The sequence below is a fragment of the Camelus ferus genome, chromosome 15 (assembly GCF_009834535.1).
Source record: "Camelus ferus isolate YT-003-E chromosome 15, BCGSAC_Cfer_1.0, whole genome shotgun sequence".
In the NCBI taxonomy this organism is placed as follows: domain Eukaryota; kingdom Metazoa; phylum Chordata; class Mammalia; order Artiodactyla; family Camelidae; genus Camelus; species Camelus ferus.
In genome coordinates this window covers 25,733,360-25,748,385 of record NC_045710.1, presented here as the reverse complement: position 1 = coordinate 25,748,385, position 15,026 = coordinate 25,733,360, and the positions used below count along the sequence as shown (strand labels likewise).

Below are 15,026 nucleotides of genomic sequence, written 5' to 3'. Positions count from 1 at the left end.
ATTTTGATAAGTGGACTCCTTCCTTCCAATTTATTTCTCTTGAGTTCATTGAAATCAGTCAGTCTCCACGCGCCCCCAACCCCTTGCTAAATTGTTAATTACAACAAGGAAGTCAAGTGGCATTTTGATTTCCTGTATTGCCTGTTTTATTACTATTAGAAAGGAAGCAATAAAATGTCCATGCCTCAGAGTTAACATTAGCAACCCTTATTTTGCCCCTGAAGATGTGACATGGGAGAGAATTTTTCAGACATGTGACTTTCTGAATGTTGAATTAGGTCTGTAGATGGATGGAAAAATGCTTGCACGCTCTCCTCCGGATGCTGAGAGCTCTGCTCACCAGCTGGCTATGAGTGAGGGATGACCTCTCACTTTCATGGACCCTTTGGGATCCATTTGAAGTCCATGGCACTAGAGAAACTCGAAAGTAGGTAAATAGAAATTGGCCTTGAAAATAACCATTGGTTGCCCACCCAGGAAGAGAAAGTTTAGATGCCAGGTGAGGAGAAGGAATGCTCACATGTTACCAGGGAAACAATGGAGGCATAAAGAAGAAAAACAGTTGCGGGTGGGTAAGCAAGTCCCAAGCCTGGTCTGACCACTGCCTGAGAAGACTGCTGCCTGTGGTCCTCCTCTGCCAGGAGGTGCCGCCTGAAATCCCACCAGCACGAAATGGAAACTGTCATAGGAATGCAGAAAGTGTCACCGAAATGCAGAAGCCCCCCGAGGCAGGTACTTTGTCTCACGGGGTGGCTGTTGAATCCCCAGGGCCCAGAGCAGTGTCTGCCATGAAGTAGATGGCGGATAAGTATAACTGAGGAGTTATCTTAGTGCTTGGAGCTCTGTTAAAATCTAGATACCCTTGGGAGGGGTCATATTTGTTACCTGACATTGAGACCTGATAATGAAAGCATGTTGACTCTCAACCTGGGGGATATATATTTTGTTTAACTGAGGTACAGTCAGTTACAATGTGTCAATTTCTGGTGTACAGCATAATGTACCAGTCATGCATATATGTCCTGAGGGGACATTTTTATAGGCTGGGCTTGGACAGGAGATGGTGAGGAGTGTCAGGTGGGGAGGGGGCAGGGGTAGGACAGAATCTAGTGCCTGATTTCACCAAAGGTCCTGCTGGCACAGGGACTGCAGTCATGAGGCACACAGAGTAACAGGGTCTTGGGAAAGGCCTGGTGTTGGGAGCAAGAACATTTAGGTTTCTGTTTCTATTTCACCATTAATTAACTGCCTCAGTATTTGAGACTTTTTTTTTAATTCAGAAAATAGGATTAATGATACGGACCAACTTACTATACAAAGTTGTGGGGATCTAAACGGGAAAAAACGTTGAGATGTTTTGGAACTAGATGTCACCAGAGAGATGCAAAGAGGTTATTCTGGTGTTACCTGTAAATGTCACTCAGGGTGTGGGGGAGGGAACTGTCTGGGCTAACCTGAGTTACTTCATCTCACGGAAATCACCTGGGGCAGGAAGCCTCCAGGTCCCCTGCCCTGGTCCGGGCCTGCTCCAGATGGACAGGGACTGAGACTGTTTCAGACCCAAGGAGGGCGCCCTGGCTGCGGGTCTCACTTTATCCACAGAGAGCGCTGCAGGGACACACTGTAGAGGCTACTTCTATTCTTACATCGAAAATCCTGTGGTTCTCCCTGTTTCTATTCAGGAGGAAAAAGAGCCTGAGCTCAGTTTTCTGAAATGTGGCTCAGAGAGCAAATGGGCAGTATCAGGAGGTCCTCTCTACCTTTCCTTTCCCTGCCCTGTGGAGAGACTGTGCTGACCCAGAACACAGGGCCCCTCTCCTGCTCCCTCCCAGCCGCCAAAGTGAATTGATCCAAGACGCAGAGCCACACGTGAAAGTTAGAAATAAAAAGCCTAGAGAGAGGTCATGGAGGCATCTGAGCCTCAGAGGAGGACTGTGCCCTGATCCAGTGAAACCTGTTGGGCTGTGAGCCTCTGGACAACGGAGCAAGCCTTGGCCCCTGGTCAGCTGAGACCCTTACGCTGCAGGGTGCTCTCCAAAGGGAATCCTCGCCAGTGCAGAAGCACACAGTTTTCTAATCGTCGGCAAAAAGTGTTTCTGCTTAAATGTCACTAGGTGTGATGAGGGGATATGGAAGTTGAGATTTATAGCGAATAATCCCAGCAGACTGATTTTCATTTAAAAAAAAATCCAAAACATCTCTGTTCTTCTGGAATTAATTTTTCTTTTAAATCTCTCTTGGGATCCTTGGATTGCAGGCTAAGTACCAAAGATTGAAACCCTGTTATTTAGCCAGGAACTACTTGGTCAATACCTAGGTACACATTATATTTCTATGACTGGCAAAATTGTATTCTAGACATTAGCATTTTCGTATAGCCCCTATTCTGAATTTTTTGTTACAAGGCAAGGATCGCTGTACTATGGTTGATAACCTCCCGCTGTCTGACACAGAAACCAGTGTACTTTGAACCCTAGGTATGCAGAATTCCACAGGTAAGAGGAAACAGGGATTGTTTAAGCTGAGAATGATCCTAAAAGGTCTGATTGTAGTCCTATTAAAACTCTGATTAACAGAGAGTAGAGGTTGGGGCATGGGGTGCGGAAAAAGACTGGATGGCCTGCTCTATAATGAGACATTTCTCTCTTCCTTGCTTTAGTTGGTCTTCCATAGGTGGTTGGTTGCTTCTTAGGAGAGTCACGTGGCTCTTTATCTTGGGGGGGTTGCCTGAAAAGTTTGCTAGAATGTAGTTTAAGATACTGTGGAGCCTCTTTGGAGAAAATGGGAGATTCAAGGTCCAGAGTAGGGGGAGGACAAGGTGAGGATGGAACATTGCATCGTGCTGAAACACTAACGGGGCATGCCAAAAGCTTGAAGGGCTTCCTCTGGCCAAACTTGGAAAATGTGAGCCCCAAAGAGAATAATGATGATAATAGACTATGACATATTGTATTTTGAAAAACAATCCTTGAGTCCATAGTGGTACTTGAGAAAATTGCTGGAGGTGAGGGGGGAAGCCCTCTTCTTTATGTAAGAACACTAGCTAGTAAAGGTGAAAGAAATGACAGACTTAGAACAATTATAATTTTGCAATGTCTGACATAATTCTTGCTATCACAAGGATCATCGATGGATGTTGAGACCATTGGGTGAAATTTGGGGGGCAAGAAGCTATTCACACTATTTTGAAATGTCACTCTACAGATTGCTACTAATTACAAAGGATCTTTACCATGGAGAGATATTGTAAACTCTCTAAGTAAGGAAATTTAGCATCAGCAACAAATAGACAAAATGACATTATGTCTCCTGATATGGCCATTTGTGATACGACGTAAGGGATATGCTATGATACTACGTATATAATATCCTGGCCAAAATATTTAACCTGCATCCAATCACAAGGAAATAGCTGGACTTGTTTGTGGTCCAGATTGTGGGACATAGTCCTAGACGACTGGCTGGGACTTCAAAAATGTCATCACTACTCAGGGCCGGAAATGGAGGTGTGGTGGTAGACAGCTCTGGATTAAAGGAGGCTAAATAGACATGAAACTAAATGCAATGGATGATCTTTGATTGGACTGTAGATCCAAAAAAAGAAGAAGAAGAAGAAAAAGAAGAAATTACTCTGAGGAATATTTTGGGGATAGTCAGATACAGTTGAATATGAAGTATTTCTTATTTCTTAATATTGTTGTATCAATGTTAATTTTTCTAGGTGTGGTATTGGTATTCTGGTTATTTAGGAAAGTGTTTTTGTTCTCACCAGATGTAAGCTGAAGTATTGAGGGATAAAGTGTCATTATGCCCGCAGCTTATTTTCACACATTCAAACAAAATATAGATAGATGGATAGATAGGTAGACAGATAGATAAAGCAAATGTTACAAAATATTAACAGTTGGTGAATCTGGGTGAAGGGAATATGGCTATTCATTGTACTATTCTTTTAATTTTTCTGTAAATTTAGAAGTTTCCAAAATAAAAGGTTAGGTTCAGGAAATTCACAGAAATAAAAAGAGAGGAGCAGACAGGTCATGATGGTGCAGATACTTGATTACCTTTTTACTGTGAAATCACACTTGTCCCTTAGCTCATTGACATTACCTCTTTGGAAGAGGGCAAAAAGAAAAAAAAAAAAAAAAAAAAAAAGAGTGAATATGATTATCTATAAAATCCTATGGAGCCAGGTAATGAGAACTGACTGAACAGTGAAACAATTAATTTAAAAAAAGGAATCTCAAATAAAATTGTAGCTCAGTTCTCTAACAGCCTGTCCCCATCTATTCATTTACCAGAATGCTCAGGGGATAAGCTTCCAGATACGAGGCACATTTGGCATAACTAAAGGAGTAGTTCAAAAACCCAAGTAATTAAATGTAATTCACTTAATTAAAAGTTTGATTGGACTTACCGATAGCTGCTGTGCATTTAAAATGAGCGATTGGAGCCTTTTAATATTTCCAGACTTTGTAGTGATTTATCACTGTAATTATAATTCATTGTTTCATGATCCTAATTATCAGAAGAACGAATGCTTCAGGCTTTTATGAAATGAGGCAGGCTATAAACTAAAACTAACAGCACATTGAAAAGAGCACATTTCATCCCGTGATGTCCCTTAACCCAAGTGCTGGTTGCAGGGCAGCGGCTCTCCAGGGTGTGAGCTTACCTGAGACAACAAAGGACTCTCTCCATCGTGGAAGGGATAATGACCGGACACCATTGGAGTAACTCCCTTTATAGCTAGACTGTCCAGCAACTTTCTGAACAAGTATTTTCCCTCCTGAGTTATCGAGCACACCACTGTGAAGAGAAAAAGTTTTTTGAAGAAAAAACAGAAAACTACTGTTTGACAGATCAACTGGCTATGAAACCGGCCACCATCTTTGAGAGATAGGAAAGTGGGGAGTGTAAGAAAACGTTTGCCTTGATCTGCAGCCCAGCCCCCGAGAACGGCGCCTCCATCAGGTGGCCTGGCATCGGACCTCCCAGGTCGATGTCCTCCTCTTTCATATCACAGGACCTGATCATGCCTCAAATTTCCTTTCCTTGGTTTCTTCATTGCCACTAGTTCTTTGAAGTAAAACCTCTTTCTTGACCAGTTCCAGTTTGGATTTGTGACATCACAGAATATTTCCAGTTATTTCAAAGGGTGGTGTGACATTTAAAAAAGCGAATTATTCCTTTTATTTTGGGCCAGGGAAGGAAGGTGGGCAGCTAAACTAAACTCATTAAAAAGAGTCCTCAAAGGGTGGAAATTCTTTCTTTAATTTCTAGGATGTTGAGGGTCTTAGATCCGGATGTGACAGTAACTGACACGTCTACCTCTTCACTTCTATGTGAAGGCTCCAGTATTCCGTCTCCTTGCCCCAGAGCCTAACACGGCTCCTTTGGGTGTCTGGAATTGACAGCACAGCTGAGCTGAAAAAGTCCTTAGATCGTTCCCATCAATAACCTTCCTGCCCTGCAGGAATGAGCGTTGCCATTTCCTGCTCTCGCCGCTTCATGGTGAGCCAACAATCTTCAACCCTCAACTTCCCAACAACTCAGAAGGAGAGAAAATGATAATAAGACTCGACAAGAAAAGCACTTCATCACTTTACAATCATTCCCACTAACAGCATCTCACTGGGCTCCCCCAGCAGACCTCCTGGCTGTGGGGTGGAGGGAACACTCTTATTCCCACTTCACAGAAACAGGCCTAGGCAGGCTGGGGGACTCACTCCAGATTCTGTAACTTCTAAATTGCAAGGTAGGGACTTGAAACCAGCTTCCAGGTGACCTGGAATCCTGGGTTTGTCCCACTGGGTCACAGTTGCCTCTCAGGGTTCAAAAGCCACAGGCAACTCCCAACACCGAGTCCTCAGCTCTCTCGCACGTCTTCACAACTCCGCCCTCCCTTCTCTGGGACTGCCATTCTCAAGGTGGGTCTGGTCAGAAATCAGCATGAAGAGTGCTCTGCATGGGATGGACTCTGTTGTCCCATCTCGGAGAACTGTCCCTCATCCCCAGGCCTTGGTCCCACTTTAAATACAGAACTTAGTTCAGGACAAGACAGGGCCAAAATATGCCTTAAATATGTTCATTATCCCTTTGGTTTGAAGGAATCAAGTGGATCACTCATAATAAGACATCTGGTTATCATCCATTGTATGAAAATTAAATCCTTTAAACTCAGTATTGAACTTCTAAACCAAATCGTGCTCTCTCCAGTTTCCCGGTTCTGACAGTGGGGGACTCTGGCAGGACAGTAATGGAAGGTCCCTCACACACTTTCTACTCATGTTCTCTGTCTGAAATCCTGCCTTCTAAAAACAGGCTTGTTCTGTTTGTGAAACACAGAATTGGTAGTACCCAAAATTCCTATCAGTTTTCTCTTAATATAATCATGACCGAAATGCAAGTAAAGAAAAGGAAGAAGATACCAGAGGCCTGAAAAATTAAGAAACTTCATCCAGTATCCAGCAGCCAAGCATAGACTTTGAGCAAGTCTCAGAGCAGTGCCGCATGGTGTTTAGAAGCGCAGGGGCCAGAATTGGGTTCGAATCCCCCCTGTGATACTTGTAACATAACTTCAGAAAAGCTATTCAACCACTCTTCACCTTTAACAGGTGGGTAATGGTGGTAGATACCCCACAGGGGACCTGTGAGAGCTGAGTTAGATAACGCAGGTGAAGTGCTTGACACATTAGCCTTACTACCAAGGATATTAAGTAAGCATGCATTTCCCTGTGTTTTGACTCCAAGCCTCAGCAAAAGAGGCATGAAGATTCTGTGAAGGTCACTTTTGCTTCTCCCCATTTAGGCAATGGCATAGTCCAAAGCATGTCATGTTTCCTGTCCCCCTTCCTGGATCCCAAACTAACAGCTGACCAGGTAGGACCATCTGTCACTCTCCTTCTCACCTTTCCTGTTCCCATTTGTCTCCAGGCCATCAACCAGAGCAGTGATATTTCTTCTCTAAACTTCTGGGGCTTTCTTAGTCATGTCCCTGTTATTTCCTTGCTCAGCACTTATAAGCAGGGAAAAAATGCTTTACATCATCAAGAACTTTGGTTTCCTTGTCATGAACATGAAAGAATAGGGTTCTCCTCCCCTCCCTATGAAGGTGTACAGAGAAGTCTGAGAGAGATCTGAAGGGAGATCCAGGACCATGCACAGATTCTGGGTCATCCCATGGGACAGGGTTGCCAGATAAAATTCAGGATGCTCAGTTAAATTTGTATGTTTTTGCTCGCTAATCAGGCAGCCCTGCACTGGGGGCTCCCTGCCCACACCCTGATTGCTAGTTCTTAAGTAGCTCCGAGCTACCCACCTGTGAACCGCAGCGCCACACACACTGGAGTAGGACGCGTAGACGTCAGTGCCATAAACGTGGTACCTGGGGTCTTGGCATCCTGCTGGACATTTCACAATGAACTCGGGGTTGATTATCTTCCCAGCTTTCACATCACAGTTGATCTGAGGCACATCTGGGAATGCAAAATGAGGTCAAAATTACACCTTGTGGTATCAGCTTATATATGGGGTGACTGTTAGGTCATAACTGTTCATTTACTTAATCTCTAAAAGCCAGAGCCTGGGCTGACCCTGGATTTGCCTCCATGTAATGAAAGCAAAGAGGTAATTCAGGGCATTCCTCAGACCAAAAGAGCAATCACCGTCCATTACATTTACCTGCTGAGAGTGAGAACCAGACGCTCATCGCTGTGCTGATTCAGGCAATTAATTAATTGAAGAAGAGAACTCTGGGAAAAGACCCACCGCCAGTGGCCAGAAATAACAGCTTGAATCCTGGTTTTTCAGATGCTCTGGAGCTAGCCCAGGGGAAGAGGAAGCTCTCAGAAAACTTTACAGGAGGAAGGAAAGGTACTCTGGAAGGGATGGGTCTTGGGGTCGGGACTGGCTGGGACAAGGCAGGTGGGTCTGCGGCAGCAGAGCCCCGGTGCTGGAGCTGCTGGGAGCATGGAGGTGGGAATGGCAGGGGGTGGGGGAGGTGGGAGAGGTGGGGGGTGGCAGGAGTGATGGTGGCCGGGCCGGGTGAAGGAGGCTGGGGTGCTTGTGTTCTGTGTGGGAGGTGAGACTCGTTGGAAGGTTCTTGGATGGGGAAGATAGGTCATGAAGGTGATCTTCTGTCTTGGTCCTAGAGGATGGGTCCTAGATCTGAGGACAAGATGGGAGTGTATTCTCTAGAAGGGACTCTGAAACATGAGCACAGTTCAAAGAGTAAACAGGCTTGGGAGGGATCTGAAAACCACCAGATGTGGGGGCTGCCTGGAAGAAATGGGGTGTTTATCCATGAGAAGTTGAGAATTTGGGGGCAAGTGATAGCTGTCTTCAAAAGTAGGACTGTCATGTGCTCTGACAGCAGAGGGCGGAGCTAGAACTAAAGGGGAGATTTTCTATGGAGGCAGATTTTGCCAAGAGCTTGCTAGTGGTTGAAGCTGCCCTTGAAGGAATGGGCTGGAAGTACACAAGCGCTGAACAGTGGAAGAGGGGATTTTGCCATCGGGTAGGAGGTAGAAAGAAAGCCCCGCCCGGTGGTAAGAGTCTGTGATTACACACGTGGAGTCTGGATCTCTGCCAGGCCACCCATCCTCTAACTGGGTTATTGAGATGGTCTCAGAGTTGTTAATGGCTTCCAGCTGTATCCAAAACGCATCCTTTTTTTTTTTTTAACCCTTGTGTGTCTGAATGGAACAGAGTTGCATTGCATTCAGACTGGAGAGAGAACTGAAGTCAGAACTCCTGCTCTTTTCCTAAACACCCCTCCCAGACGATCTTGGCTACTCAAGGCTGGGCCAGCATGGAAGTCCTTCTCCTGGGAGCCTGGGGGCTGAGTGTGATCACAGGCTAAAACAAGCTTGCGGTCTACATTAAGCAGGGGAGCACTGTGCTTGAAAACAGTTTCGTGGTTTCATTCTCCCCACCACAGGCTGCTTCCTCTCCAAAGTTATTTTCTTTTTATCTTTCATTCTTTTAAACCCTGGTACTCGAGGCTGCGTTGACTATTTTGAGTCTTAGAGGACTGTTTTTAAAAAGGCAATTCTGGGGCTGCAGACGCCGATGTAGTCTCTCCTTAAATTAGGTCGTTGTTGGATCACTGGGTGTAACGCAATGCATTCAGCTCTCCTCCCTTCGACAGATCACTGCCCCACTCCCGAATGCATCTCCTCCCTTATATGTAAAGAAAATGAAAACATTCCTTCTTGGCTCTTAGTTATATGAAATAGAAAGCGACAAGTTCTGTGACCTGGGATTCAATCTGCTCATGACTTTGGCATCCTGAGATTTTGGATCACTGTGAAATTTTGGATTGCCAACCCAACTCTTCTGGAGTTGTAAACAAGGCTATATCTAGAAGCTTATTGTGTGAGTGTCATAGAATGACTGAACTTATTCAAGATAGGTGCAGTAGGATTTTTCCATGAAATAGATGGTTTAAAAAGACAAAGGGAAAAGTCTCACACAGGATTCTTTTGCCGCCTGCTAATCAACTCTCCCCCACCCCGCCCCTTCTTGTAGGGGGCATTTGTTTTCATCTGTTTGTTTTGTCTTGTTTTTACAAAGACCTGGAAAGTCCCTTAAATAAGATCTGCTTTATCAGCACCCAACTGGATCAGAAAAATTGGTGAATTCACTGGTCCCCCAGGGGGTAAAATGAAATCAAGCGCATATGCTCAGGCACTTTGGAAGAACAGGGTGCAGTGACCAAGTGTGGCTGAAGGTCGAATATCTGTTCGATTTATACGAAAATTAAGCTGGAGAAAGTGAGCTAATTAAAATTTCAGAGTAATTGCCAAAATCGTTTGAAAGTATAATATCTAAACCCAGCCGGCAAGAAGCAGTCCTCTGCATCTTTTTGGCTGCTCTTTGAGTATATGGAAACCATGGTTTATTTCTTTACAGTTTTTCCCAGCTATTTGTGAAGTAGTCTGTTTTCTTGTAACCTTCCAAGAATCATCCATCCATTCATCTAAGGCCCAAATGAAATGATCTATCTTTACATTTCATCTGGGTTCTTTCCAACTAGTCCATCTTACATCTTAGGTTTTCCTTTTCTCTCTCCTCCATTGCTTAGGTTCATTTTGATCTCTCTCTGGGTTTCATCTCAAAAGTGCAGCAATAAGACTGCCTTAAGAGGGCAAGTTAAATTTAAGGCGGCACAAGAAGTGTCCCTCTCAGGTCTGAAGGAAGCAGGAAGACAATTATTTGGCAAATACCCAGAGACTTGAGGGATGGGGAATGGGGCATCCCCACAATTAACCAGGGGAGAACTTAGAAGTCATAAAAAGGTTTACTCCAAGGAGCATTTGGAGAAAGCAAGAAGAGAGCCTTTTTGCAGTCCTTCCGGGGTGGACCTTTGTTGGTGGAAGTGAGGGAACCTTGGGCTAAAGTCACAGAGATCCTGGGGGAGCCCAAAGCTGCCTGAGTGGATACTCTGCACCGAGCTCCTTGGCCACCTGCTCTGCTTCCACCTCAAATGATTCCTTCAGGTCACCTTGCCTTCTCACAGCTTTTATCATTTTCTTGACAGAGCTCACATTAGAGCATCTCAGAATCTGCCAAGGATTCCTTCCCAGAGGCCCTTGGCACAAGCCACAGGGAAAAGAGAACCATTTGCAACCCAGCAGGTTAGAACTAAAGGATAACATTTAGATGCTGCTCACTGAGGTCATGTGTTTGCTGTACTGATGGGGTTTCTGAGCAAAACTGGTACTGTCTGAGCCATTCTTTTCATGCAACATTGGAATCTTAGAAGCAGAACTGCAAATATTTCTACTCTAAGAAACATTTTTTTCTGAGTCATCTCCTTCCTGATCTAATAACAGTGACTAGTGGGTGATGTCACATACAGTAAAGCAATGATGTAGCAGACCAAATCAAACTGTATACTCTGCTTCTGATTTTCCGTTCATCTTTTCAGTAATCCCAGGCGAGCCATGTTGCTTCAGAAAGACAAAGTACCTAATCAGTTAGAGAAAGCCATTATACGTTTGCCTCCTGGCTGCTAATGAGAAAGAATTGTTATAACATAAAAGCACTTATGAATAAACAGTTTTGATATGAAACTTAATTTTGTTGGACTGCGATGTTCAACTAGAGTAACATCCCATTTTTAAGAAAGTTACACAAAAATGTTAATTTAACGAAACAAAATGACCTGTTAAATAGAATTTGAAGATGACGACTGCCTTCTCCTTGATCCTGACACCAGTGACCCGATCATGTTAATTCTTCCTTTGTAGCGAATTCTTTTGCAAAGCATTCTTTTCCATTTTTCTTAAACAGTCTTTGACCACATTGAATCTTTGGTTAAAAGCTATTAATACCTTTCTGCTGCCTTAAGGAAAAAATTCCAAAAAAATTTTTTTATTGAAGTATAATTGCTTTATAATGTTGTATTAGTTTCTGGTGTACAGCATGATGATTCAGTTATACATATATATATATGTATTCTCTTTCATATTCTTTTCCATTATAGGTTATTACAAGATGTTCAGTATAGTTCCCTGTGCTATAGAGTAGGACCTTGTTGTTTATCTATTTTATATACAGTAGTTTGTACCTGCTAATACCAAACTCCTAATTTATCCTTCCCCCTTTGTTTTTTTTCTGTGAGTTTGTCTCTGTGTTGTAAATAAGTTCATTTGTGTAATTTTTTAGATTCCACACATAACTGATATATGATATTTGTCTTTCTCTGTCAGACTTCACTTAGTATGATAATCTCTAGGTCCATCCATGTTGCTGCAAATGGCATTAAATTTAAATAATTTCATAAAAATCTTGATCATAAAAGATTTCTCAAGAAAAATATATCAAACAAATATATTTTGAGGGAAACCTAGGAGGTGTGATGGAGAGTTTATGAAGACAAACTTAGTAAAGGATCATTCCGAGCTCAAGCTTTAAGCACATCAAAAAGTGTGTAAAGGTAGGTCCTTCTAATCAGTGTTTTTGCCAGGCTTGAGAAAATAACCTTTATCCACACGCCACAGAAGGACAATGATGAAGGAGTGATTGACTAACAGAGCTTAATTTACCTGTGGCAACACAGCTTTTGGTCATCTGCCTCTAAAAACAACCTACTTTCAATTTACAAAGGACTCTAATGTGCATTTTTTCCACTTGACTCCCACAAAGCCCTGAGAGGCATATTGTCCTCATTTTCCAGAGGGGTAAGCTGACTTGCTCAAGCTCAGGTCCCAAGTAAGAGGCACAGTCAGGACCTGAACTTGAACTCTGTGGCTCTAGACCCAAAGCTTTGCCAGCTCCACCTGGTTGCTTCTTCCATTGCCGGAGAGGAGTTAAATTGTTGCTTCCCCTCTCTAATCCTACAGGGTGTTTCTGAACTTGAAGACCACTGACAACCACCAGTGGGTTAATGCAAGGTATCTTGCAAACAGGTTGTGTGTATTTGCGTGTGTGCACGCGCCTGTATATATCTGGGTATTTATCCCAAACTCCTGCAAGGCAAATCTTCTAGCACAGTTTTCCTTGCACTGTTTTCCTGTTTGTCATAATTGCCATAGAGAGTTTATTCAACTAAAAATCTGCAACACAGAGAAAGTCTGTCTCCCCTCTCACCTACACACCAGAAGGAAGGCTAGAGAGCTAATTCTCTTCTTTTTTCACAGTCTGAGAAAGGGCACACATACCAGTCTGTGTGGAGAACACACTGGTGTTGGTACCAAGTATCCAGGGAGCAAGCAAACACTGGGGGTTACTTACAAGTTGCTACAGCTAACAGCATGTCAGCCTACTGAAGAAGCTGTGTGCGTGTTATACCCAAATCCTACAATCACAGAACTGTATTTTCATCAGTATCCAATGCACTAAATAACCAAGTCCCAGAACAATTACCTCTTCATGCTGAGGCAGTACCTCTGGGAAATATCCACCCTTTCAAGGTTGATTGCAAAAATCCTTCCATGTCTTACAAGGTATTAAGTTTAGCTTATTGGAGAGAAGTAAATGTGAATTAAAGGTTGTGCATTTCACCCCAAGTTAAGACAATTGCAACAGACTCCAATGTAATGAAACCATTTCAGAATGTGGCTTCAGTGCCTGTGGGAAATATTTTGCTGTTGTTTATCTGGCTGATTTTTGTCTTCCTCACGTAGATTTCCTGCTCAGAAAACTCTCAGTGTTTCCCACCCTCTAAAGAAAGGCAAAGAACAAAGCTTCTCAGACTGGCATTGCCTGGTCCTTACCCACTTTCCAGCTGCATCTCCCATGACTCCCCCACGCACAAAACCAGTCATGCCTCGCAGGGTTTCCAGACCCCACCTTCCCCGTGATATCTGAGCATAGTCCACCTGGAAAGCCCTCTCACCTACCTCTGCCTGTAAAATTCTACTTATTTTTCATGTCCTACCTTAAATGCTCCTTCAAGAAACCAGTCTGTGTCCTACTGTAGATCCCTTGTGATTCTTGTACAGCATTTATCACAGTTCGCTTTATTTTACAGTGTTTTGTTTTATTGTGTTTGTCCATCCACCCAGCAAATACTTAATGAGCACTAGTTACGTCTTCATGGTACTTTTGGTCTGGTTGGGAAGACAGACTGTACAAAAGAGCTCTCATGACAACGTGTAGCAAGTAGACAGTAGAGGAAGGACAGCACACACAGGAGCCATCCAGGCTAGTGTTTTACGTGTGTTGGCTCTGGGAGCTGGGCCCAGGAAGGCTTTCCCTTGCATGATTTTATTTCACTTTGTACAAGAGCAGGTGCTTACTGAAGTAAGAGACTTCGCAGGACGATTTGGAGTTAATCATCACGGCTCTCACCTGCGTAGCACTAGCTCCTCTGACCCCGCTGTGAATTAAGGCCATTGCTCCTGGAGCTCTTCTGGGGCTTCCTTACATGGAGAAAAGCTACTGAGATTTTCCAACTTAAAAGTTTTTCTCTCTCAGCACAGACATTCTGCCAAGCAGGGATTGTTCTAGAGTTGTTGGTGGACACAATTTACGGGGAAACAGATGATGTGTTTATTACAGTATGGGCTGAAAGCTTCATGAGTTGAAGAGTAGGCCTTTTTTTTTTTTTATTGCAGTATAGTCAGTTACAATGTGCTAATTTCTGTTTTATAGCATAATGTCCCAGTCATGCATATATATACATATATTTAATATTCTTTTTCATTAAAGATTATTATAAGATATTGAATATAGTTTCCTGCACTATACGAAGAAATTTGTTGTCTATTTTTATATATAGTGGTTAATATTTGCAAATCTCAAACTCCCAAAGTTATCCCTTCCCACATCCTCTCCCAGTAACCATAAGATTGTTTACTATGTCTGCAAGTCTGTTTCTGTTTTGTAGATGAGTTCATTAGTGTCCTCTTTTTTCTTTTTCTTTTTAGATTCCACATATAAGTGATATATGGTATTTTTCTTTTTCTTCCTGGCTTACTTCACTTAGAATGATGATCTCAAGGTCAATCTATGTTGCTGCAAATGGCATAATTTTGTTTTTTATGACTGAGTAGTATTCCATATATAAATATTACCACATCTTCTTTCTCCAGTCATCTGTCAATGGACATTTAGGTTGCTTCCATGTCTTAACTATTGTAAATAGTGCTGCTATGAACATTGGGGTGCATGTATCTTTTCATATTAGAGTTCCCTCAGGATATATGCCCAAGAGTGGGATTGCTGGATCATATGGCAAGTCTATTTTTAGTCTGTTGAGGAATCTCCATACTGTTTTCCATAATGGTTGCACCAAACTACATTCTCACCAACAGTGTAGGAGGGTTCCCTTTTCTCCACACCCTCACCAGCATTTATTGTTTGTGGACTTTTGAATGATGGCCATTCTGACTGGTGTGGGGTGATATTTCATTGTAGTTTTGATTTCCATTTCTCTGATAATGAGTGATACTGAGCATTTTCTCATGTGCCTATTGGCTATTCATATGTCTTCATTGGAGAATTGCTTATTTAGGTCTTCTGCCCATTTTAGGATTGGGGTTTTTTTTGTTGTTATTGTCATTAAGTTCTATAAG

The 15,026-nt window shown here is 42.9% G+C and overlaps 1 protein-coding gene across 3 annotated transcripts in view; it reads right to left on the bottom strand.

The window, feature by feature from the left end:
• The window catches only part of VIT (vitrin), a 93,056-nt gene that overhangs the window by 41,345 nt on the left and 36,685 nt on the right, over nucleotides 1-15,026 (bottom strand). For all 3 annotated transcript variants that reach the window (XM_032497343.1, XM_032497342.1, XM_014566084.2), the window contains 2 exons: nucleotides 7,322-7,478; nucleotides 4,676-4,809 (listed from right to left, as the gene is read on the bottom strand). In XM_032497343.1, the coding sequence (XP_032353234.1) occupies nucleotides 4,676-4,809; nucleotides 7,322-7,478 (291 nt within the window). The remainder of the gene's footprint in view (nucleotides 1-4,675; nucleotides 4,810-7,321; nucleotides 7,479-15,026) is intronic.